We start from the raw sequence: 27,410 nt of genomic DNA, 5'->3' as shown, positions 1-27,410 counted from the left end.
CAGCTGCACATCTGTTGGTTTGCGGAGGAAAATGATAACAAATCAATCTGAATGGGAAAGTTAATTATTTGAAATGGTCACAGTTGACAGCTTGCATTGATATCGAAGTCGGATGACACACAGGTTTATCCGTGATATTGCCGGTGATTTGTGTTATACTGGTAGCTTGGTACTTCCCAAAAAAGTTTAGTATACCTTAGTTTTACCAGACCGCTGAGCTGATTAACAGCTCTCCTAGGGCTGGCCCGAAGGATTCGACTTATTTTACGTGGCTAAGAACCAGTTGGTTACCTAGCAACGGGACCTACAGCTTATTGTGGAATCCGAACCACATTATAGCAAGAAATGAATTTCTATCACCAGAAATAAATTCCTCCAGTTCTTCATTGGCCGGCCGGAGACTCGAACTCGGGCCTAGCGAATGCTAGCCGACAAGGAGGAACTACCCAAAAAAGGTAACACGGAGGTTAACCATATACAAAATTTGACATAAGTAATCCCAATATTCACGCAGAAAATATTTTATTAGAGTTTCTGGATAGATAGAGCCTCCCTCCTGGGAGCAAAATCCTGAGATGTATGCTAATATTGCACCACCCCCGGTTTTTTTGCCATGCCCCTAGGTTAGGTTAGGTTGGGTTAGTTTAGGTTAGATTGGAAACTCCTCAGTAAATTTGGGTGTGGGAAACATTATGAGATTACTTTAAAGAAAATTCTATGGTTAGTTTTTAAAATATGGCGTCCCTCTTTTCTCAGGGAAAGGCCCCGGTACTCGGTTACATCTCGCGAAAATGCCTCCGGGGAACATATCTAAATGTTTTAAAAATATTTGACTCATTATTTGTTTTTGCACACGTCATGAGGAGCAAGATCTTCATTTATTTTTGCGATGATTGCAAGATTCGTTTACTACTGCCAAGAAGGCGTCAGTTCCTAGGTTAGGTTAGGGTTTATTTAGTCAGAGTTGTAGTCTGTTTATAGGGGATTGATTATTGATTAATTGTGGGTTATCTGGCGTAAAAACTACCAGGGTCACCGACGCCGAGGTGTTTATAGGGGAAAGGAACTTCTGGGTAGTTACGGTCAAATCGTATCATAGGTTAGGTGATTATATGTTCATCAGGATGGAAAATGTTTCATTCGATTGTGTCTTTTACCAATAAAACCAGTAGGTTTTAAAGTTTTTTTTTTATTCGAGTTATTTTGACAGCTATTTTCATTGCTAATAGACCCCGCAGTTATACTCCCTGTATTTACCGAACCTGGCAGTGACAGGTGTGCTTATCATGTGTAAAAATTCCCTTTGGGTGACATATATGATTCTCTGTGAGGCTGAGTTATCCCGAAGGTAAAGTGAATTCGATACTAAGGGGTATGTTTGGCTTTATGTTTGTGAGTCAAAAAGGTCACATATGTAGTAGAGACAAAGCTCGACGCACTGTAGATAAGTCTAGTGAGAAGGTGTATTTATTTATATATATATATATATATATATATATATATATATATATATATATATATATATATATATGTGTGTATATATATGTATATATGTATGTATATATATATATATATATATATATATATATATATATATATATATATATAATATATATATGTATGTATGTATGTATGTATATATATATATATATATATATATATATATATATATATATATATATATATATATATTTCCGGTAAGCAAAAATATTCTTTTCCCAGTGCTGATCAAGTCACATGGGAAAAATTTTGAGTTATCGAGAAGCGCTGTTTTATCGATAATCGTTCGGTATGGACAAATGAGTGTTCCGTTCAGTGGGCCGCTGGAGTCGTAATTCCTTCGAAATTAGAAATTTCTCAATTTCTCTGGTTGGAAATTCTCGACCGTTCCCTTAGCTGCTATAGATATGAAATTTATATTTTATATAAGTAACTTACCAAGTAATTACATTGCTCCAATCATGTGATTACTTGGTAAGTATATAAGAAACTTTATTTGATCATAATGTCATTTTTATAAAAGTAACTTACCTAGTAATTACATTGCTCCGGTCATGTAATTACTTGGTAAGTCTATATAAAACTTTATTTTATCGTAATGTCATTTTTATTTAAGTAACTTACCAAGTAATTACATGACTAGAGCAATGTAATTACTTGGTAAGTATATGTAGAACTTTATTTTATCATAAAAAATGCCATTTTTATGTAAGTAACTTACCAAGTAATTACATGACTAGAGCAATGTAATTACTTGGTAAGTATATATAAAACTTTATTTTATCATAAAAATGTCATTTTTATATAAGTAACTTACCAAGTAAATTACACATGATTGGAGCAATGTAATTACTTGGTAATTATATATAAAACTGTATGTTATCATAAAAATTTCATTTTTATATAAGTAAATTACCAAGTAATTACATGATTGGAGCAGTGTAATTACTTTGTAAATATATATAAAACTTAAAATACTTTATCATAAAAATGTCATTTTTAATTGGGATAGCATTGTAAAAAACAGTCATTATTCAATGAAGAAATCCTTGGTCAGTCATTGAATGGGAATTGTACATTTGAGAACTATCTTACTATCTTCGGCTGTCATTATCAAAACATTTCTCGCAGTGCAGTGAAGGAATTTGTTTCCGTGATATCAAATCTTCGTTATTCAAACGCTTTATTCACATGAGAAATATCAGAAAAATAATTTATATTTATATTGAGAGAGAGAGAGAGAGAGAGAGAGAGAGAGAGAGAGAGAGAGAGAGAGAGAGAGAGAGAGAGACGTGAAATATCTCTTCCCTTTTTTTATCAAAATATTTTTGCAGTGCAGTGAAGGAATTTGTTTCCATCACATCAAATCTTCGTTATTCAAACGCTTTATCCACATGAGAAATATCAGAAAAATCATTTATATTTATATTGAGAGAGAGAGAGAGAGAGAGAGAGAGAGAGAGAGAGAGAGAGAGAGAGAGAGAGAGAGAGAGAGAGAGAGACGTGAAATATCTCTCCCCTTTTTTTATCAAAATATTTCTGTAGTGCAGTGAAGGAGTTTGTTTCCATGACATCAAATCTTCATTATTCAAACGCTTTATCCACATGAGAAATATCAGAAAAATCATTTATATTTGGAAAGAGAGAGAGAGAGAGAGAGAGAGAGCCGTGAAATATCTCTCCCCATTTTTAATCAAAATAATTCTGCAGTGCAGTGAAGGAATTTGTTTCCATGACATCAGATCTTCGCCATTCAAACGCTTTATTCACATGAGAAATATCAGAAAAATCATTTATATTTTGGGGGGAGAGAGAGAGAGAGAGAGAGAGAGAGAGAGAGAGAGAGAGAGAGAGAGAGAGAGAGAGACGTGAAACATCCTTCCCCTTTTATCAAAATATTCCTGCAGTGCTGTGAAGGAATTTGTTTCCATGACATCAAATCATCGTTATTCAAACGCTTTGTTCACATGAGAAACATCAGAAAAATCATTTATATTGAGAGAGAGAGAGAGTGAGAGAGAGAGAGAGAGAGGTGAAATATTTTCCCCCTTTTATCAGTACGCCGCCTCAATATACTGTATCTGCGGAGCCGTGGAACCCAGCTTGTTTCCCTTGGGGGACGAGGAGGGTGTGAAGTGCCTGTTGGAAAGGACCTTATTCGGCCCCAGGTGATTGGACAGGTTGACGACGGCCAAGCGAGGTGATGGATTGGATGTCCCCAGCAGCGGGCTCTGCCTCGTCTGTTTGGTGTCCGGGGCTGCAGGGCGCAATAATCCCCTGCGGAGGAATGCACAGAGAAAGAGAGGGTTAAGGAATGTGTTTGACATGCAGGGAAGTGTGTCATGGTTTTCTGGCATTTGCGAGGTTTTTGTCAGCTTTTCAATGACACCAGTGAAGGACTTCGCTTTCATCTGTTAGGTTTTCATTGGTTTGTTTGCTTTTTTTTGGTCCGATGGATTTTGACTGGCATGGTTTTTATCTGATGGATTTTGATTGGCTTGGTTTTTTGGTCTGATGGATTTTGATTTGTTAGATTTTTTGGTCTGGTGGATTTTGATTGGTTTGGTTTTTTGGTCTGATGGATTTTGATTGGTTTGATTTTTTGGTCTGATGGATTTTGATTGGTTTGGTTTTTAGGTCTGATGGAATTTGATTGGCTTTGTTTTTTTATATGATGAATTTTTATTGGCTTGGTTTTTTGCCCTGATGGATTTTGATTGGCTTGGTTTTTTGGTCTGACGGATTTTGACTGGCTTGGTTTTTTGGTCTGATGGATTTTGACTGGCTTGGTTTTTTTGGTCTGATGGATTTTGATTGTCTTGGTTTTTTATCTGATGGATTTTGATTAGCTTGGTTTTTTGGTCAGATGGATTTTGATTGGCCTGGTGTTTTGGTCTGATGGATTTTGATTGATTCGGATTTTTGGTCTTATGGACAGAAAAATTTCGGACAGAGAAAGTGCGGACAGAAAAAAGTGCTGACTGACAGACAAAGCCGGAACACTAGTTTTCTTTTACAGAAAACTAAAATCAAATCTATTACGTTACTTTTTGGTGAAACATTGTTATAAAATTGCGCTGTTATTATCGTTATTAGTACTACTACTACCGCTGCTTCTAATACTACTATTACTACTAGTACTCCTACCACAGTCGGTCATTTGAAGCAGAACAAACTGCGCTTACCTCGCTGGCTCGCCTCCTACCTGGAGGTGGAAGGCGAAGGGGTCATCTGGAAAAAAAAAAGAGGTCACGTTTAAAAAACGAGGTCACATTTAATCTCATTAAGTTATGATATTATTATCACTTGATTTTAGACTTATTTGTAAAAACGTTTTTTATTTGAGAGCCGGAGGCCAGTTGCCTCATTTAATTAATCGTCAGCTGAAGAATTTTAATCTCATATAGTGCATAGTTATTTTATGATTATATATATATATGTATATATTACAGTATATGTATATATATATATAATATATATATATATATATATATATATATATATATATATATTATATATATTATATATATACACACACTCACGTATATATACATATATATGTAATACATATATATATATGTATGTATATGTATATATATATATATATATATATATATATATATATATATAAACTTGAAAGAAACCTCCTTATGAGATTATGGAATCAGAGAAATAATTCCTATCATAGAAGATGTGACACTGAACCCCAATAAGCGAAATACTACAAGCCGGGGCTTTAAATTATAAGAATAAAGTAATTCAGGGTTTCGATTGATTTATATAAAACTATTAATCACTAACTCCATTTCCTGTGTCATTTTATTTGCACAGTTATGAATCACAGTAGAAATGCGTGCAAGTGAATTGTGAATGTAAAGTACGAAAAATAACTTATTATGATATGCCCTCTTGATTTCCATTTACAAATTTGTTCCCCACAGGGGGGCAGCGCCTTCAGTGCACCTCACGCGGTGCACTGTAGGCATTATTAAAGATTTTTTGCTCCTTCCCTTCGGCCCCTAGCTGCAACCCCCTTTTATTCCTGTAACTGTAACCCCATTCACATTATCTTTCTTCCATCTTGCTATCCACCCTCTCCTAACAATTATTTCTTAGTGCGAATGCGAGTTTTTCCTCCTGTTACACCTTTCAAACCTTTTACTCTCAATTTCCTTTCCAGCGCTGAATGACCTCATAGGCCCCAGTCTTGTCCTTCAGCCTAAACTCGATATTCCTTTACAAGACTTGAAGTGTTTATATGTTTCATTATTAGATCAGAGAGTTTGAATAGGCCCTCCGAGTATCGTGAAGGTTGAAAGGGCGAAGAGGCGTGAACGAGGGGATGCTCCAAAAAGCGATGTAAGAAGTGTATTCATGCTTAGATAAAAAAAAAAAAAGAAGAGTCTCGTTCGTTATCAAAAGAAGTATGTCTCCCGGAGCGTGTCATTAAATGTAATGGAGCCTGAACGACTCTTTGAACGCGCTTCAGTTTTTCTTTAAGCAGGTGATTTATTTAAAGTCGTCTGAGATTTATGTCATCAGACATGATGAAATTTAAAGGATATATATGTGTGTATATTATATATATATATATATATATATATATATATATATATATATATATATATATATATATATATATATATATATATATATATATATATATATATTTATATATATTTATGTATATATAAATATATATACATACATATATAAATATTTATATATATAATATATATATATATATATATATATATAATATATATATATATATATATATATATATATATATATATATATATATATATAATATAAAGAACCGAGATGAGGATGGTGGGATGGATTGCTGGAATATCACTACTGGAAAGGAGGAGAGTCAGGATATAAGAAGAATGTGTGGTATATGTAATGTAAAGGAGGAGGCTAGGGAAGCTCTTCTGAGATACTATGGCCATGTAATAAGAAGAGAGGAGGTGGAACCAATCAAGAGAGCCAAGAACATACCAGTGATAGGTAGGAGGAGTGTGGTGGCGTCAGCCGATCAGATGGATGGATGTGGTGGGGAGAGATATGGGTGAGGTGGGACTGGGGGAAGAAGATGGAAAAAGTTTACTCGAGCGGCTGACCCTGCTATACAGTGGGACTAATAAAGTTGAAATAGAAGAAGATAAATATATAAAGTTATATGCTAGGGTGTTATCAATCTTATAACTGGATGCACTGCTTGGATTGAAAGAGTGAAAGGGAAATAACAGAACAGAGAATACATTTATATCTTTGTTAAGCTGATGAATGAGAAACCTACCCTGCCTTGCTACAACCGAGAGAGAGAGAGAGAGAGAGAGAGAGAGAGAGAGAGAGAGAGAGAGGGGAGAAACACTTGTGGTTTTCGGGCTGTTAAGTTTCCTTACCATCGACAGATAGAACCGATGAATTTGTGTGCGTATTTCCCATGCAGTTTTTCCAGGATTCTTTGGCTCCTGATAACAGCTGCCAGAAGAAGTATCGGAACCTGGAATACAAATATCACATTTTATATATATATATATATATATATATATATATATATATATATATATATATATATATATATATATATATATATACACCCACAAACATCTCTTAATATCGAGATCACTCTACCTTAAGAACAACATACACTCAAGGGGAATTATAATTGATAAGTGATCTTCCCCGGTCAGGATTCGAACCATCTGGTTTAGAAACAACGATGGACAGTGACTTTGATAACCACTCGGCTACCAAGAGAGGTGTAAGCTGATATCGACTCGGCTGTACCATTTGCCTGTCGATTTCAGGTTCTCTACCCTGATAGCCGATTGTTAAGTATTAATAATTGGATAATTATGAATTTTTGTGTCAGTTATACACAACTGAATATTGTAATATTAAAAAATTGATAAATATTGGTACCCACAGTGTCTGTGGCTAATTGCTGATTATGATTTTTTTTTCACATACACGTTTGAATATTTATATGTCGAAAGATTGATAAATATTGGTACCCATAGTATCTAATTATAAATTTTTTGTCACACACGTTTGAATATTTTCATATTGAAAGATTGATAAATACTAGTGCCCTCAGTGTCTGTGGCTCCAGCAGGATGTTTTTATTCAATATTCATTATTCAAATGTGTTCCACGCTATCACGTGTGAGTAGCAAGAGTACATGCATACACACACACACATACACACACATGAACACCATTATAATTACCTGGCATTGAGCAGATAATATATGATTGGATTGAACATGGCGTTGGACATTGCCAGCCAGTAGAACGCCAGGTACATGTGCTGCACGTAAGGCCTCGTGCTCAGCTGGGGGTGATGATGCACGACGATGAAGTACACGTGGTACGGCAGCCAGCACAGGGCGAACAGCCCCACCAAGAGCGCGAGCATCTGCACTACCTGAGGATGTGTTTAGAAGGATACGCGAAAGATCTCAGACTTTGAACTAGCTGAGGAAATTATGTGGAAGCATAATCATTTAACATAACAGCATTACCTGGGGACACATCAATGGAAAAACATCAAAAACATCACTTCGAAATCATGAAAACATCATTATCTATACATGCTATTACCTCAACGTATTATTTTAACATCCGGATAGCTGGGATACATTAATATTCTTTCTCCGTAGGGGGCTATTTTCGCCAGTGCGCCTCACGTGGTGCACTGTAGGCATTGCTAAAGGGTGTTTGCAGAGTCCCTTCTGGCCCTAGCTGCACCCACTATTTAACTGTTTACTTCACCTCCATTCGAGGTTCCTTCAATTTTGCTGTCCAGCTACTCTAACTCTCTCCTTTTTAATGTCTTAAGCGCTGAATGGCCGAAAGTGCCTAAATTTCATAAGTCATATAAAATTAGCATTTTTAACAAGACTTTTTTTTTTTTTTTTTTTTTTTTTTTTTTTTTTTTTTTTTTCAAAAATTAAATTTTGATTCCATATATTTGGAGAAACTGTTCATTGTGTATCTGCACCGACTTGCAGTGAGTATCGGAGATTGTGTTGACTGTTCCTAACTAAATTCGCCGAATTGTGTGACGTGGAAATTGATTTGAAAAGGTTGTTAACAAGATTCGCTGAATTATGTAAAGTGGAAATTGATTTGAATCGGTTGGCAATAAAATTCGCTGAATTATGCAAACTTGAATTTCTCTGGTACAGGCATGGTGAAGTTCACGAAATCAAGATTTAGTGTAATCGACAGAAGATGACTAGATGATTAGAAGAAGAAGAAGAAGAAGAAGAAGAAGAAGAAGAAGAAGAAGAAGAAGAAGAAGAAGAAGAAGGTCATCAAGAGAGAGAGAGAGGAAAAAAATAAAAAAAAGAGTAGGTGAGGGAACATAACCTTGTAGAACGCCGCAAGGGATGGCGGATGGAGCAGATGTTGTACCATCAACAACAACTAAAATTGTATGTATATATATATATATATATATATATATATATATATATATATATATATATATATATATATATATATATATATATATATATAAATTATATATATATATGTGTGTGTGTGTGCGTGTGAGTGTGTCAGTTAGACATACAAAGCCAGAATGAGCTCAAGCCAGAAAAGCCAAAGGTCTGTCTAAACCTAATGATTCTCTTGAATCACACACACACACACAGAGCTGGCCAAACATCATCAGTGAGAGTAAGATAGAAAGGTAACAAGCAGATTATGTTTGAACCTTCACTCATACCCGGAGAGAAGAGAATCGAAGCGAACTGGACTCCTGGTACTAGAGAAACTGAGCGACTCCAGTGTACTACGTATTTTTAGCAGCAGCAAGTGTTCGGGTATTACACCGGTAATTGGATTAGAAACGTCCATATCTCTACAGGGACAGGCTTAACCGTCGTATATTTCCGAGAGGGAGGAGGATGAGTGTAGGATTTAACGGTGTAGGATATATTACCTTTCGCGTCCTCCCGGAAATAATGATTAGTGGTGGAGACCTTAATACATTGCCTTTTGATAATTTCTCCGTTAAGCTTCTTATCGCTGGCGAGTAATTCCAGTTTCTGGAATTCATTTGTTAAGTCGCCGTGTTCGCGAGGAAGATCAAAGCGATTTATGATTCGCCACGAGCAGAGGAGGAACGGCAGTAAATGGGAGATGATTTGAAAAGATGAGTATAATGAGGAAGGCTTAAGTAAGTTTCAAGTTGGGATCAGTGAATGAGTGAATAGAAAACCATAAAATTAATGACAAGGAGAGGAGTGTATCTTATGTAGTAAAGAAGAAAAATAAGGAAATTGTATTCTAAGGAATAAAGGGCTTGGAGTATAGATAGGAGGGAGATTTGAATCAGAAGATGATGGATAGAAATGAATTGCTGGTTACGGTTTAAATCGTAAAACTGGGAGGTTTTCCTCTTGTTATGCGTTTCAAACCTTTTACTGTCAATTTTCATTTCAGCGCTGAGTGACCTCATAGGTCCCAGTCCTTGGCCTTTGGCCTAAATCCTATATTCAGTTCAAGTCCAATGATTATTATTATTATATTATTATTATTATTAGAAGATTAGCCCTTAAGATTATGGCGCTCATTTAAAAGAAGCTAAAGAAGATAATAGGAAATACTGAAATAATAGATCAGTTATTAGAAAAGAAAGAAAGATAAATAAATAAATAAATAAATGAAAATATAGAATAATTATTAAAATGAAAGGTGAATTTTTTTTAGGGTAGTAATGCATTGCATCATGCGTAAAATCTTACAAGATAAAAGAGTCACAGTTTGTTAACACTTAACTCTTAATTGTAGTTTCATAAGGTTTTGAGATATATATATATATATATATATATATATATATATATATATATATATATATATATATATATATATATACATATATATGTATATACATATATAAATTATATTATATATATACACGCACATACATGTGCGTAATGTATATTCAAGTTGTTGTGTGTATATTGGAATTAAAATAGTTGATAAATTCAAACTGTAGGTACATATATTCATGACGCCTATGAAATGCATGGGAAAATGATTTAATATATATATATATATATATATATATATGTGTGTGTGTGTGTGTGTGTATATATGTATATATTATATATATATATATAATATAATGAAAATAATTTGCTTACCTTTCTTTTGCTCTTGAAGTTATCCGTTTGTCGTGATGTTTTGGCAACGGCAGGATCACACAGTTTACAACCTGCAAAGGAAAATGATTCCTTATATTGTCAACACACGAATCGTTTACCAAGAATTGACGAGCAGTGTTAAAGTATTTTTAATTCAGACGCTTACGTAAAATTCACGTCACGCGGTGCACTGTAGGCATTACGTAGGTTCTCTTCGACTTTTTTCGGCCCCCAGCTGCAACCCTTTTCGTTTCTTTTACTGTACCTCTGTTCATATTCCCTTTCTTCCATCTTACTTCCCTCAACCCTCTCTTAACAGTTGTTTCTTTATTGTAACTGCGAGGTTTCCTCCTGTTACACCATTAAAATCTTTTCACTCTCAATTTTCCATTCAACGCTGAATGACCTCATAGGTCCCAACGCCTGGCCTTTGGCGCAAATTCTATATTCTATCCATAAGTACAGAATCAGGAAGAATGTGAAAGCGAATTTTAATGCTTGAATTATAATGATTATTTCAATAATGATTACAATATTATAATAAATAGTGAATCAGGCGAATTGTAATGCTGGTAATATGATTGAGCTAATTTTACTAATTAAATAATAATTACGAGATTATAAGTACTGAATCAGGAAAAATGCGGTGAAGGCTGATTGTGATGGATGCAATATAATTTAGCTAATTTACTAATGAAATAATCGTTATGAGTTTAGTTTTAGCTTTGTTGGTGTGGAATAAATTGTTGCAGCTGTCTGATATGTTGGTCAAATGCTGCATATTATAACTTAGTTTCAGTCATATTTATTTTTATTTTTATATCAATTAAACATATATATTTTTTTATTTCTTTGCCACATAAAACATTTATTTTTTATTTATGCCACATGTAACATTATTTTTTTATTTATGCCACATATAACATTTATTTTATTTCCATGCTTTTTTTTTTATTTATGCCACATATAACATTTATTTTATTTCCATGCTTTTGTATTTGTGCCACATATAACATTTATTTTATTTCTATGCCCGTAAAACTTTTTTTTTTTATTTTTATGCCACAAAAAATATTTTTTTTCATATTTATGCCACTTAAAACATTTTTTTAAATTCTGTCTCATAAAACATTCAATTGAACGAGAGCGATTTCTTCTAAGGAACCCTGTGAAGGAATGTCGGCTTCATTGATTTAAACGAAACCCAAAACAGAGTAATTCCTTAGCGTTTTGCCGTAGAATATCTTCATAGCCTTGTCGTCAGAATTTATGACTATATATAAATATATATATATATATATATATATATATATATATAATATATATATATATATATATATATATATATATATATATAATATATATATATTGTATATATATATATAACATGATATATGGTATATATATATATATATATATATATATATATATATATATATATATATATATATATATATATATATATATGAGATAAAGGACCTTTAAACTTCTGTGACGCAAAGTGACACATCAGAGCTCTTTGGAACGAATTTACAAAGCACAGCTGAAGTTTAAATTCCGAGAAGGAATTACTCATACTTGGAACAAGGCTTATAACTTTTTGTTGCTACTTAAAAAGAGGAATTATAACCTTTTTGAGGTATTTGATGTCCAGATCTACAAAGATAAATAAGAACAGATGTCTAACTCTTCCTTTTTTTTTTTTTGTACTGTTTATATTCTCGAACTCTTCCTCATTTTTAAGATTTTTTTTACTATTTACATATATATTTTTTTCTGAGAGGGTTGATGTAAAATGGCGTGTTATTACTCTCAGCAAATATTCCCTTCGTAAATAACACGTTTTATCGTGATGCCAGGTTGATGTGCAGCAGTCAGTTAATCCATTTTTTCCCCACTGGTTGAGTGGTGGTACCAACGAAACAGGGCTTAATGAGAGAGAGAGAGAGAGAGAGAGAGAGAGAGAGAGAGAGAGAGAGAGAGAGAGAGAGAGAGAGAGAGGGTGGGGCGGGGTTATTAAATATTATGAAGTCAGGATTTATGGTACAGTATATGACGCGTATGGTTTCATCTCTTATATGGAGAGAGAGAGAGAGAGAGAGAGAGAGAGAGAGAGAGAGAGAGAGAGAGAGAGGCGGGGGAAGGTATTGAATATTATGAAGTGATTTATGGTGCAGTATATGACGCGTATGATTTCATCTTTTATACGGGGGAGAGAGAGAGAGAGAGAGAGAGAGAGAGAGAGAGAGAGAGAGAGAGAGAGAGAGATTAAATATTATGAATTTGGGAATTTGTGGGGCAGTATATGACGAGTATATTATTTTGCTTTCATCTTGTATACGGTGTTATGAGAGAGAAAGAGAGAGAGCGAGAGAGCGAAGGGGGTCGATTATACAATATGAACGAAATTTATTAAGAATGATTTTGCTTCCATCTCGCATAAGATGAGAGAGAGAGAGAGAGAGAGAGAGAGAGAGAGAGAGAGAAGAGGCGATGAGATATTGAGAAGTCAGTATGGGGCAATACTCGCTTTCATCTTCAATACGATCTAAGTCCCTCGGTGATATTGGAACATGTTTACGAAATTCCTAATATGCTCTGAATATGGATTTCTAAAATGGCGAAGTTCCCTCCTATTTGTTCCATATCAGTGAGGTGATATTTGTGTAGAGCAGTCTCTCTCTCTCTCTCTCTCTCTCTCTCTCTCTCTCTCTCATATCTGTACCTGTGAATGTTATTGAAAATTTATATTGCCAAAACTAATGTTTACATGTATATACGAGTATATGTATATATTTATTTACATATATATATGTATATATGTATATATATATTTATAAATGTATATATAATTTTGTGTAGTAAAATTTACAGTTTTAATTGCTATTTACATCAGGCATATATCATCGCGAAAATCGTATAAATGGAAGAATTGAAAACAGGGTTTGTTAGTCTTCAAAATATCTTGAGGAATTCTCTCTCTCTCTCTCTCTCTCTCTCTCTCTCTCTCTCTCTCTCTCTCTCTCTCTCTCTATGTATGTATTTATCATATATATACATACATACATACATACATACACACGGCAACTTACCTATAACAGCGTAACATATGATCATGGCAGTCATGGGAACGACATACGTCACAGCTAGAATAACGACGTTGTACCTGGAATTTCGATAAAAGTCATGATATATTGAACAAGGCCAAACCTTTAATATATTGAATAAATAATATCCCGATATTTTACCCGCCAAAGTATTATTCTGTTGTGTTTAGGCATAAAACAGAATATATAACAGATTTTTATATTCTAATTTCTGTTCAGTTAAGATAGGGAATTGTAATATCCTTATGGAAATAGGGCTAAAGGTATTGGAGTATTTCATGATAAATATTGATAACTCATTTATCCGTATTAGTGGTATATCAAATAAGATTCTTATTTTACAATGGCTGGACTTTTTAGCGGTATATCAAATGAAATTCTTATTTTTATGGCTAAACTTTTTAGCATTATTTTAAATATGATTCTTATTTTACAATAGATGGACTTTTCAGCGGTATATCAAATGAAATTCGTATTTTACGATGTCTGAACTTTCTTGCAAGACCAGAGGTCTCGTTTTTGCCCACATCCGACCTTCCCTTACATTTCTAATTCATTATGGAAATTATGGCTTTAGCTGAACAGTTATTAAAAAGAAATAATGAACCATAATACTTACACGTAGTCAATGAGAGACCTCGGAGCCAAGCCGTCTGGCCACTTGATGACGCAAATAGTTCGCTCTCCGCGCCTGGAATTTATGAATGAATTTATAAATGAATGGATGAATAAATAAGTAAATAGACAGATAAATAAATGAAAAAGTAAACATACAAATATATGATGTGGGCTTTCCATCAGAATTGTCAAGACCCCGGGGGTTGGTGGGGGGGGGACTTCCTGGTGTCTTTGTAAGCCAAAGAGTCGATTCAGTGAACTGAAAGGTTATCTATTAATCTGTGTTTAAGTATGGGTAGTTATTACCCTACTTGTTATCATTATTATTTATAAATCTGTAAAATTTGTTATTTGACATTATTAAAGGTGGATTCAGGTTTATAATCAGAAAACGGTTTGCGATGTTTGGAGTTTTATTTCCTCATCGAGAACAAAGGAAATTTGGAACCTAGCATATTTGAAATGTCATGTCAATCACAGTTCCGTAGAGTTCAGATGCAGAGTTTGTTGATTTATTTATACGTCACTGTGAATATTTTATTGGTCCGTGGAAGCTGCAAAACATTTTTTGAGTATTCAGAATCATTTCACGTTGCAAGATGACTTTGGCATGCAAATTTGTGGATGCAGAATGTTAGTTTTCCTTTTCACTTTTTAGTTTTCTGTAAAATAAAACTATTGTGCCGGCTTTGTCTGTCCGTCCGTCCGCACTTTATTCTGTCCGCACTTTTTCTGTCCTCCCCCTGATCTTAAAAACTAATGAGGCTAGAGGGCTTCAAATTGGTATGTTGATCATCCACCCTCCAATCATCAAACATACCAAATTGCAGCCCTCAAGCCTCTTTTATTTTATTTAAGGTTAAAGTTAGCCATAATCTTGCTTCTGGCAACTGTATAGGATAGGCCACCACCGGGCCGTGGTTAAAGTTTCACGGGCCGCGGCTCATACAGCATTATCCTGAGACCACCGAAAGACAGATCTATTTTCGGAGGCCTTGATTATACGCCGTACAGAAAATTGTTGCGCCAAAGAAACTTCGGCACATTTTTTACTTTTTTTTTATGTTCACAATTTTTTGAGTTGTTAAGTGTAATTGGTTCGGGATGTTTTCAGACATGAATGGACCCCTTTGCATAAAATGACAGAGTTAAAAAGTCGTTTATCATTAATTGAGGAAAGTTATCTGAGGAGTAAAAGAGCCAGAACTCCTGTAAAAACACGAAGCTAACTTTTACATTTACAATTCTTTAAGAAAAATGAATGATTAGATCAGGAAGACTACCTTAATTTATTTATTTAATTTTTTCAAATGAAGCGAATTGAGGCTTACAAATTCTGAACTGAGGAAAATTAAACAGAGGAGTTAAACAGCAGAACTCCGATAAAAAATGCGAAGCTAACTTGTACATTAACAATTCTGTAAGAAAAATGAATGATTAGATAAGGAAAACTGCCATCATTTATCTCAGTTTTTTGTACGTTAACAATTTTGTAAAACAAAAATTAATGATAAGATAAGGAAAACTACCATCATTTATTTCAGTTTTTCTTACATTAACAATCCCTTAAGAAAAATGAAGCATTAGATAAGTAAAACTACCATAATTTATTTAACATTTCCAACGAAGCGACTTCAAGCGCATAAATCCTGTAGGTAGAGATCCGCCCATGAGGCTTAAAAAGGATCGGAACTTACATCGTGTGGATGGTGGTGGCATATGGCAGTATAGGGGCAGCTATGGATGCTGCCACTACCCATATGACGCAGAGCAGCATCCTGCAGACGCATTTGGACATCCGGGGTTTCAAAGGGCGCATCACGTTCAAAAACCTGATTTTTGAATTTAAAAGAAAAATTATTTTGTATTGGTTATCCTTCATGTCATTTTGAATGGCTGAAAAAAAACCAGTAAGAGTTAAGGTGATGAGGATACTAGAAATTATTTTTATTGTAATAAAAAAAAAGTTAAAAAACCCGATTTTTGAATTTAAAAGAAAAATTATTTTGTAGTTATTATCTTTCATGTCATTTCGAATGATTAAAAATCAGTAAGAGTTAAGGTGATGAGGATCCTAGAAATTATTTTTATTGTAATAAAAAAAAGTTCAAAAACCTGATTTTTTTATTTAAAAAAAATTATTTTGTTATTAGTTTTCATGTCATTTTGAATGGCTGAAAAAAACAGTAAGAGTTAAGGTGATGAGGATACTAGAAATGATTTTTATTGTAATAAAAAAAAAAGTTCAAAAACCTGATTTTTTAATTTAAAAGAAAAATTATTTTGTAGTGATTATCTTTCATGTCATTTTGAATGGCTAAAAAAAGCAGTAAGAGTTAAGGTGATGAGGATACTAGAAATGATTTTTATTGTAATAAAAACAAAAATTCAAAAACCTGATTTTTGAAAACAAGAAAAATTATTTTGTAGTGATTAGCTTTCATGTCATTTTGAATGGCTAAAAAAAACCATTAAGAGTTAAGGTGATGAGGATACTTGAAATGATTTTTAATGTAATAAAAAAAAGTTCAAAAACATGATTATTGGATTTGAAAAACAATTATTTAGTAGTGATTAGCTTTCATTTCATTTCGAACGATTAAAAAATGGTAAGAATTAAAGTGTTCAGGTGATACTTGATTCGATTTCGAGTTCAAGAAAGATTTACGTATTATTATTATTATTATTATTATTATTATTATTATTATTATTATTATTATTATTATTATTATTATTATTATTATTGTTCAGAAGATAAATCCTATTCATATGGAACAGGCCAACAGGGGCCACTGACTTGAAATTCGAGCTTTCAAAAAGTATGGTGTTCATTTGAAAGAAGTAAGAGGAGGAAATAGGAAATACAGAAAGAATAGAGAAGATATTAGGAAAGAAAAACTAAAATGACAAATTAATAAATAAAAAGATAAAAATGCAAGTGTCCAGGCGCCTTTTCCCCCGGAAAAATCGACCACCTCCAAGTGTCAATTACAAGCAACAATGCCTGAGAAAATATAAAACAGGTGAGGAGGATGGCGGGGGGGCTTTCTGCAAGATGAATTTTTCAAAGAATTCTTATTATTCCTTTCTTTTTTCCCCTTCCTCTTTCTCTCGGAAAATACATATTCAAGAATTTCTTGGTAAAATTCACGTGCGAAAAACAGCCGTGGTGCTACCTGTGGTTTCCATTCTGTTTGCATAATAATCATCCACTTGCATTTTATTTTTTTGTAAGAGGTTCTTGCATGTTGCATTTTGCATGTGAAAACGAGAAGCATATCCGGCGTGTTTTCAAGTTGCAGTTTTGAAATAAAATTAAGGACAACACCTGCGATGCTGCTTGTTCTGCTTTTTAACATTTTTAATTAACACTGACTCGAAAAACAACCTAGATGTTGTGACGCCAGTTTGAATAACCGTAAATCAATCAGTCGATTCGAAAAACTTGAGAAGTGTGACGAACCAATGTCAATGAGTTGATCTCTTATAAAAGTAATAAGTCCTTGGGTAAACAATGGCAAAATAGTCTACTTTAAAAGAATGTTTTGATCTCGTGTTGTAAAGCTAATGAGAATTCATGCTGAGTTTACCTTTTTACAGAAGCAAGGAAAGCATTGAGGTGCCTCGCAAAAATGGCTGTATTTGATTCTTCATGAAGAAGGACTTGGTAATTAACCAGAGTTCCTCTAAGAAGAAAGATTATATTTGATTTTTCACAAAGAAAGACCCGGTAATCAGTAATTATTCCTTTATGAATAAAGACTTTTGGAGTAAAAGTTGAAATATAAACATTTTCTCAGACGACAGACTTAGAGAATTGTCTGAAGTCAGATTGAGAGACATTGTCCTTGAAAATAGGATGTTGAATTTGATACAATTTTATTCAATCTCGCAACAATACAATTAGAAAGATTGTCAGCCAACCTAGGCAATTATTTAGTTAAATGATTGACACTGGACTCTCTCTCTCTCTCTCTCTCTCTCTCTCTCTCTCTCTCTCAGCCACCCAAGGCAACTATTTTCTGTTGGTAGACACCAATATCTCTCTCTCTCTCTCTTTCTCAGCCACCCAAGGCAACTATTTTCTATATGTAGACACAAATCTCTCTCTCTCTCTCTCTCTCTCTCTCTCTCTCTCTCTCTCTCTCTCTCTCTCTCTCTCTCTCTCTCAGCCACCCAAGGCAACTGTTTTCTATATGTAGACGCCAATCTCTCTCTCGCTCTCTCTCAGCCTACCAAGGCAAATATTTCTTCAATGATAGATACCAGACTCTCTCTCTCTCTCTCTCTCTCTCTCTCTCTCTCTCTCTCTCTCTCTCTCTCACAGCCTACCAAGGCAACTATTTCTTCAATGATAGATACCAGATTCTCTCTCTCTCTCTCTCTCTCTCTCTCTCTCTCTCTCTCTCTCTCTCTCTCTCTCTCTCAGCCACCTAAGGCAACTATTTTCTATATGTAGACACCAATCTCTCTCTCTCTCTCTCTCTCTCTCTCTCTCTCTCTCTCTCTCTCTCTCTCTCTCTCTCTCTCTCTCTCTCTCAGCCTACCAAGGCAACTATTTCTTCAATGATGGATACCAGACTCTCTCTCTCTCTCTCTCTCTCTCTCTCTCTCTCTCTCTCTCTCTCTCTCTCTCTCTCTCTGCGTGACTGGATTTATGGAATACAGAAGAGGTCTTAAGATCTCACCTGTCAAAGGAGATAACGGCCAGCGTGAATACAGATGCCGCCAGGGAGACGTGAGCAATAAACTGGGAAATGGTGCAATAAACACTCCCGAAGGCCCAGTGGCTGAGGAACAAAAGAAAAAAGAGAAAAGATATTCAGATTTTTTTTTAAAGGTTGAGTGATAATTTTATACTTTTACGTATTTTTTCCTAGGTCTTCAAATAAAAGTGGCTGGACCTCAGAGATTTCTTGTTATTGAAATTTTAGACTTTTCACTGGTTTTGTCAAATAAAAGAGGCTGCCCGTTCAGAGGTTTCTTGCAATTGTATTACATTATTCCTTCTCCGGAGGGGGGCGGTAGTGGCGTCAGTGCATCTCATGCGGTGGACAGTAGACATTGCTTAAGGATCTCTGCAGCTGCAACCCCTTACGTCCCTTTTACAGTACCTCCGTTCATATTCTCTTTCCCCCATCTTACTTTCTTCAACCCTCACAAGAATTGCTTCATAATGCAGCTGCGAGATTTTCCTCCAGTTACACCTTTCAGACCCTCTTACTCTCAGTTTCCCTTTCGGCACCGAATGCCCTCATAGGTCCCAGCACTTGGCCTTTGGCCTAAATTCTGTATTCAAATCTGTTCTAACGAGTTGAAGAAGTGATAGATATTGAGGAATGAAAAGATAAACTATAATTGTATTCCTAGCAAAACACTTACAGAAACATACTGTAATACAGAGACATACTTTAATACAGGGACGTACTGTAATACAGAGACGTACTGTAATGGTGACTGACCTCTTGAGCATGAAAACGAAATTGAAGACGCAGTTGAACAGCGTCATGAAGAGATCGGCCACGGACAGATTCACCAGGAAGTAGTTGGTAGTCGTCCTCATGCGCTGGTTCCCTGGAAAAGAATGAGGGAGAGGGTGGAAACTGGTTCCCTGGAAGAGAATGAGGGAGAGGATGAAAACTGGAAGAGGATGAACACTGATTCCCTTGAAAAGAATCAGGGAGAGGATGAAAGCTGATTCCCTAGAAGAGAATGAGGGAGAGGATGAAAACTTACTCCCTGGAAAAGAATGAGACGATTAAAACTGGTTCCCTGGAAGAGAATGAGGGAGAGGATGAAAGCTTATTCCCTGGAAAAGAATGAGAGGATTAAAACTGGTTTCCTGGAAGAGAATGAGGGAGAGGATGAAAACTGGGAGAGAATGAAAGCTTATTCCCTGGAAAAGAATGAAAGAGAGGATAAAGACTGATTGCCTGGAAAAGAATGAGGGAGAGGATGAAAGCTTATTCCCTGGAAAAGAATGAAAGAGAGGATAATGACTGATTGCCTGGAAAAGAATGAGGGAGAGGATGAAAGCTTATTCCCTGGAAAAGAATGAAAGAGAGGATAAAGACTGATTGCCTGGAAAAGAATGAGGGAGAGGATGAAAGCTTATTCCTGGAAAAAAGAATGAAAGAGAGGATAAAGACTGATTGCCTGGAAAAGAATGAGGAGAGGATGAAAGCTTATTCCTGGAAAAGAATGAAAGAGAGGATAAAGACTGGTTCCCTGGAAGAGAATGAGGGAGAGGATGAAAGCTTATTCCCTGGAAAAGAATGAAAGAGAGGATAAAGACTGATTGCCTGGAAAAGAATGAGGGAGAGGATGAAAGCTTATTCCCTGGAAAAGAATGAAAGAGAGGATAAAGACTGATTGCCTGGAAAAGAATGAGGGAGAGGATGAAAGCTTATTCCCTGGAAAAGAATGAAAGAGAGGATAAAGACTGATTGCCTGGAAAAGAATGAGGGAGAGGATGAAAGCTTATTCCCTGGAAAAGAATGAAAGAGAGGATAAAGACTGGTTCCCTGGAAGAGAATGAGGGAGAGGATGAAAGCTTATTCCCTGGAAGAGAATGAAAGAGAGGATGAAAACTGATTCCCTGGAAAAGAATGAGAGAGAGAGAGAGAGAGAATGAAAACTGATTCCCTGGAAAAGAATAAGGGAGAGGGTGCAAATTGGTTCCCCGGAAAAGAATGGGAGAGAGGATAAAAAAAAAGTTTCTTTTATTTGTTTTTGTTCGAGTTCCTCCATGTTCTTAGCTTGACTCTCCCGGTAATTAGGGAGTTTCGTCATTACCAGAATCAATATCAGTCAGTACCTTAGCAAGCTCACAGTCAGTAGGTTGCTTTTCAATCTCTCGATGGAAACGTCGAAGCCATCCGTTTTAATGAACGTATTTTTTTTCATTAGACGTTGAATTGATTGACGTTGATGAGAATCCTGCGCTTCATCAACGAGTATGTTAAAACCACAAGAGGTTTATGTAGTAATTATTTCTCCAGTAATTAGGGAGGCAGGACTACAGGCGGTTTTAATCATTCGTGACGTTTCAGAACAAGCAACTGGGATTTTAGAATGATTGCGGATATCCGTATGTCTTTTGCAGGTATATCGTAAGAATTACAATAAAACAATTCACCATGTATTTTACTCATTTATATTTTTATTTATATATTTATTTATTTATTTATTCATCTTTCTTATGTAATAACTGTTCTCTTCTTTCTGTATTTCCTGTGATCTTCTGTAACGCCTTTCAAATGAACATCAATATCTTGGGAAACTTGAATTTCAAGTCAAGGCCCTGCGGCCTTTTTTTTATATGAATAAGGGTTTATCCTCTGAATAATAATAATAATAATAATAATAATAATAATAATAATAATAATAATAATAATACGTCACAGATAATTGGTTTGACGGGACAATTTTGGCTTTTGGTTTTTATAAAAATTTTAACAAAGAATGGCCTCCAGTCATTAGGGATTGATAAAGAGTTAGTATATTACCTCTAAAGTATAGAAATGTCAGCCTTTGATATTTGATAGGTACTGACGAGGTTGTAACTTTCTTATTCTTTTTTCATAGTTTATAAGCCATACTAGTGTTATTTCGTTTTTATTATAGATGGAATTTGTTCTTAATGGTTAACAAGAACCATCAAGACTGAACGTAATAAAAAAAAGAAAGTTATACATAGATCATCTTGGAACTTTTACCGGTGGAGCAATAATGAAATATTTCTGGGATGGTTGTGGGTACGCTTTAGAGAGAGAGAGAGAGGTTGTGGGTACGCTTTAGAGAGAGAGAGAAAGAGAGAGAGGCGGAGATGGGGGCGTTGAAGGGAAAAGTGGATAGATTTAAGAACTAGTCACGTCCATTTATTCTTGTCTTTGTGCCTTGACTTATGAAAAAAGGTTCCTTGCCTCCTCTTATCAAGAAAATCTTTTTTTTTTTTTTTCTGCCGAGTCCTTTTTTCATTCTTCTTTGAGTGATTTTTAACTGGATCATACGAATGGCTGACGTATTCAGATGCGTACTCACACTTTTCACTCTTCTTTGACTGACTTTCACTTCACTCTGGATCAAACGAGTGATTGACATACTCAGATGCGTACTCACACTTTTCTCCTTATTTTTTCTTATTTTTTTGACAGTGTGATGTTTCCACTAACAGGGGGTGGCTTAAGAGGAGAAAACAGAACGCGGTCACTCCACATTAATACATTGCGGCTGAATCGCGGATGAAACACTGTGCAGAAAACTTCCACAATATTAGTAGCTGTTAGAATAGTGGCAAGCATGTGTGTTTTTTATAATAGTATGTATATGTATATATATATATATATATATATATATATATATATATATATATATGCATACATACATACATACACATATGTATTTATATTTATATAGAAAATTTTCTGTTGAAGTTCAGATGCAAAAATAATACTCCCCGCAGGGAGGGTAGAGCCGTCAGTGGACCTCACGCGGCGCACTGTAGGCACATCTCAAGGTTCTTTGCCACGCCCCTTCGGCCCCTAGCTGCATCGCATTTCGTTCCTTTTACTCTACCGTCGTTCATATTCTCACATTTCTTTCCACTCTTTCCTAACAATTTCAACACTATTTTCAGCGTTGAATGACCTTATAGGCCCTAGTGCTTGGCCTTTGGCCTAGATTTTATATTCCAATTCCAGTTCCAAAAATAATACTTAGAGACAGTGGAATATGTTTCAGTCAAGTGTAGCAAAATGAAAGACCGACTTTGACATTCATATTGGTAGTTACGGTAGAGGTAAAATTCACTATTCATGAACTAATATTTTTGAAGTTAACTAAGATTTAGGTTTTATTATGAAAATCCTTATATAAATCTGCGAAGAAAAAATAAACATTGTTTTAATCAGCGTATCAGTTCCACCAAGCAGGCTATGCATTGGCAGATAAACTTTGTAATTCATACTGATAATTATATGAGAAGGAAAAAAACTTTTAATCCTGGCAAGGACGACATACCGAGAACGATTCTGATGACGACGATGTTGCCCACGCATGCCCCGAGGATCATGAACCCGAATGCCATGACCCAGAGAGCCTGTTGGTACGCTGGCATCTGGAAGGGCAGCTGAGTTGGCTTGCTGCTGCTGGCGCTGGGGCTGATGGCATCTGGAGAGAAGAGGAAGGTTTCTGTTATGGAAGCAGAATGATTCGTTTGGGATTCTTTTAGTCCGACGTTTAGTACTTGGGTGTGTGAGTTTCTCTCTCTCTCTCTCTCTCTCTCTCTCTCTCTCTCTCTCTCTCTCTCTCTCTCTCTCTCTCTCTCTATGTATGTATATATATATATATATATATATATATATATATATATATATATATATATATATATATATATATATGTGTGTGTGTGTGTATGTATATAAATTATATATTATATATATATATATATATATATTAAGAGCGTTTGCTTGTGATATCGTCCTTGTGACAGTGAACACAAATATCTCTCATTCCCAGTGCTGAAGTTGTAAAACTGTATATTTATCAATTTCAAGTTTTGATGGGAATTCTTGCTTGACACATTTTAAATGATTCACAACCACGTAAAACGTTTTGCAGCGCAAAACAGGACTAAAAATGAAAATAAACATGCAGGATGTATAAAAACTGTTTATTGATAGTGTCTCATTTTGAAAAAGTAAGTGTGGAGAATTTTTTCGCCCCAAAATAAAAATCACATAAATGCTTAAGTGGGTTTGTATTTATAACTTGTTTACTTATCGTAAAATACAAGCCTCACAGCGGTGAACATTTTTCAAAAAGCAATTTCCATAATCATCACAACATGAAAACAGGGTATTAGTAAGAATACTTGTTGATTTGCATTCGACAAAAAACAAAGCACTTTAGGTCCAAAAGCTTCCTGTTCATCATCCCCATTTTATGAAGTCCTGGGTCCTGTGAGATCCCCGTAAGGGGGTTAGCGCCGTCAGTGCACCACACGCGGTGCACTGTAGGCATTATTTAAGGCTCATTGCAGCGTTCCTTCGGTCCCTAGCTAGCTGCAACCCCTCTCATTCCTTTTACTGACTCTCCGTTCATATTCTCTTTCTTCCGTCTTGCTATCCAGGTTCTCTTAACATTTGTTTCATAGTGCGACTGCGAGGTTTTCCTCCTGTTACACCTCTCAAACCTTTTTACTCCCATTTTCCGTTTCAGCGCTGAATGACCTCATAGGTCCCAGCGCTTGGCCTTTGGCCTAAATTCTGTAATCCATTACATTCCATGTTATGAGATGCACTTTATAAATTGTCGTTATTATATGTTATAAAGAGTATTACTTAGAATAATTCCCACTGCGACAAGTGGAACGATCATGTTTGTAACCACCTGGAAATTAATTGTATGCAATCTGTTTTTTTAATTGTTATTCTTAATACTTTTACTATTATTCTCAATATTATTACTGTCATTACCATTATTATGATTACTATTTTTTCTACTGCTTCCGCAACTGTTTGGATATTGCCGATCGTCATTTTTATGATTTTATCTCGTGTATCTAGATTGTGTGTATTGTATGGTCTCTGCTTTGTATATTCCCTGAGCTGAAATGAAAAATATTATTATTTTTTCTATCTGTCATCCTATTCGACTGGGTGGTATTTATAGTGTGGGGTTCCGGGTTGCATCCTGCCTCCTTAGGAGTCCATCACTTGTCTCACTGTGTGCGCTGTTTCTAGTAGCACACTCTTCTGCATGAGTCCTGGAACTACTTCGGCATCTAGTTTTTTCCAGATTCCTTTTCAGGGATCTTGGGATCGTGCCTAGTGTTCCTATGATTATGGATACAATTTCCACTGGCATATGCCATATCTCTCTTATTTCTATTTTCAGGTCTTGATACTTATCAATTTTTTCCTCTTTCTTTCTCATCTACTCTGGTGTCCCATGGTATTGCGACATCAATGAGTGATACTTTCTTCTGGATTTTGTCAATCAGCGTCAAGTCTGGTCTATTGGCACGTATCACCCTATCTGTTCTGATACCGTAGTCCCAGAGGATCTTTGCCTGTTCGTTTTTCTGTCGTGCACAGGCTCCAGTGGAGGGCTTTTGCTACTGAATCATGCCTCTTTTAGTACGGGTTCTGTGCAAGCGCCGGACATTAGCTTGCTGTGTGGTTTATGGTCTCGTCTTTCATACTGCACTTCCTGCCTATGGGTGAGATGTTATTTCCATCTATTGTTCTTTGGGCACACCTGGTTCTTAGGGCCTGATCGTGTGCCGCTGTCAGCATTCCTTCTGTTTTCTTCTTGAGTTCTCCCCTCTGTAGCCATGGCCATGTTTCATCTCTGGCCAGTTCTTTTCTCGCTATAATGTGGTTCGGATTCCACGATAAGCTGTAGGTCCCGTTGCTAGGTAACCAGTTGGTTCTTAGCCACGTAAAATAAGCCTAATCCTTCGGGCCAGCCCTAGGAGAGCTGTTAATCAGCTCAGTGGTCTGGTTAAACTAAGTTCTTTAGTCTGTCTCTTGTACTGTCAGTGCATTGGTTTGTTGTGCCACTCCTCTGTTGTGTTTTTCATTCTCCTGTCTCTGTGTATTTCTGGGTCTTCGTCTGCGTTTATCAGTCCTTCTTCCCATGCACTCCTTAGCCACTCGTCTTCACTGGTTTTCAGATATTGGCCCAGTGCTCTGCTCTTGATGTTGACGCAGTCCTCTGTATTTGCTCTTGGGTCTAGTGCTTTGTGTATTATTATTATTATTATTATTATTATTATTATTATTATTATATTATTATTATTATTATAGGCTTTGATTATCTCGGCTTTGGACCTTCTCTTCTCTTTCGTGCCAATTGAAGAAACGAAGCTCCAAACGCTGTGTATATAGAATGAAACTGTCATCTTTATTCTCATAAAAGCTCTCATTTTTAGTTCGAAGATTAAGTTTAAAAAAAATAAATACTCGGATGTTTCGTTAATGCTCACACACGGAAAATATTCCAGTAGTCTGGAAAAGTCAACGTGAAACTTTTTCTGGAAGAGTGAATGTGAAACTAAAAGTTGAGGAGAAGATTTTTCTTTGTGTGTGTGTTTTTTTTTTTTCATTTCGCTCCTAATTCAATTAGGTTAGTTAATTCAGCTAAGTAGATTTCACTTTTGAGACGCCTTCCTTTACGAAAACACACACGCCGTCAGTGCACCTCATGTGGTGCACTGTAGGCATTACTTAAAAGTTCCTCGTTGGACGAGTCGGTAGAGTTCTCGGCTAGCACTCTGCTAGGCCCGAGTTCAAGTCTCCGGCCGGCCAATGAAGAATTAGAGGAATTTATTTCTGGTGATAGAAATTCATTTCTGGGTATAATGTGGTTTGGATTCCAAAATAAGCTGTAAGTCCCGTTGCTAGGTAACCAATTGGTTCTTAACCACGTAAAATAAGTCTAATCCTTCGGGCCAGCCCTAGGAGAGCTGTGAATCAGCTCAGTGGTCTGGTTAAACTGAAGTATATTTAACTTTGAGGATCTTTGCAGCGTGCCTTCGGCCCCTAGCTGCAACCCCTTTCGTTCCTTTTACTGTACCTCCTTTCATATTTCCTTTCTTCCATCTTACTCACCACCTTCTCCTAACAATTGATTCATAGTGCAACTGCGAGGTTTCCCTCTTGTAACACCTTTCAGACCTTTTTACTCTTGATTTCTCTTTCAGCGCTGAATGACCTCATATGGTCCCAGCGGTTGTCCCATGGCCTAAATTTTCCATTCCATTCCATTGCTGTTTTCCTTTCCCCCCCTCCCCCTTCACTCTCGTCCCCCCTAGACCTGACCAATCAGCTCCATCTATCAATAAGTCTGACACTGCAGATGGTAAGCTGATTAGCCTCTTACCAAGATAGAGCAGTTAAACTGTATTGGAGTGTGTGTGCATGTATATGTGTGTATGTGTTTTATTAATGTAGTTTTAACACTGCCATAGAATAGGACAAATGAACAGAATTAGGTGAAACATTGACAG

The 27,410-nt window shown here is 35.7% G+C and overlaps 1 protein-coding gene across 1 annotated transcript in view; it reads right to left on the bottom strand.

The window, feature by feature from the left end:
* Positions 1-2,358: 2,358 nt before the first annotated feature.
* LOC136840763 (tachykinin-like peptides receptor 86C) overlaps positions 2,359-27,410 on the bottom strand; it is a 30,718-nt gene continuing 5,666 nt past the window's right edge. The window contains exons 2-12 of the mRNA XM_067107631.1: positions 23,417-23,566; positions 19,858-19,969; positions 19,084-19,185; positions 16,093-16,227; positions 14,397-14,468; positions 13,763-13,836; positions 10,671-10,741; positions 7,743-7,939; positions 6,912-7,012; positions 4,686-4,731; positions 2,359-3,777 (exon numbers count right to left, since the gene is read on the bottom strand). Coding sequence (XP_066963732.1) covers positions 3,555-3,777; positions 4,686-4,731; positions 6,912-7,012; positions 7,743-7,939; positions 10,671-10,741; positions 13,763-13,836; positions 14,397-14,468; positions 16,093-16,227; positions 19,084-19,185; positions 19,858-19,969; positions 23,417-23,566 — 1,283 coding nt within the window. The 3' untranslated portion in view covers positions 2,359-3,554. The remainder of the gene's footprint in view (positions 3,778-4,685; positions 4,732-6,911; positions 7,013-7,742; positions 7,940-10,670; positions 10,742-13,762; positions 13,837-14,396; positions 14,469-16,092; positions 16,228-19,083; positions 19,186-19,857; positions 19,970-23,416; positions 23,567-27,410) is intronic.

This window comes from Macrobrachium rosenbergii, chromosome 8, assembly GCF_040412425.1.
Source record: "Macrobrachium rosenbergii isolate ZJJX-2024 chromosome 8, ASM4041242v1, whole genome shotgun sequence".
Lineage (NCBI taxonomy): Eukaryota > Metazoa > Arthropoda > Malacostraca > Decapoda > Palaemonidae > Macrobrachium > Macrobrachium rosenbergii.
This window is presented reverse-complemented; position numbering and strand designations above follow the sequence as displayed.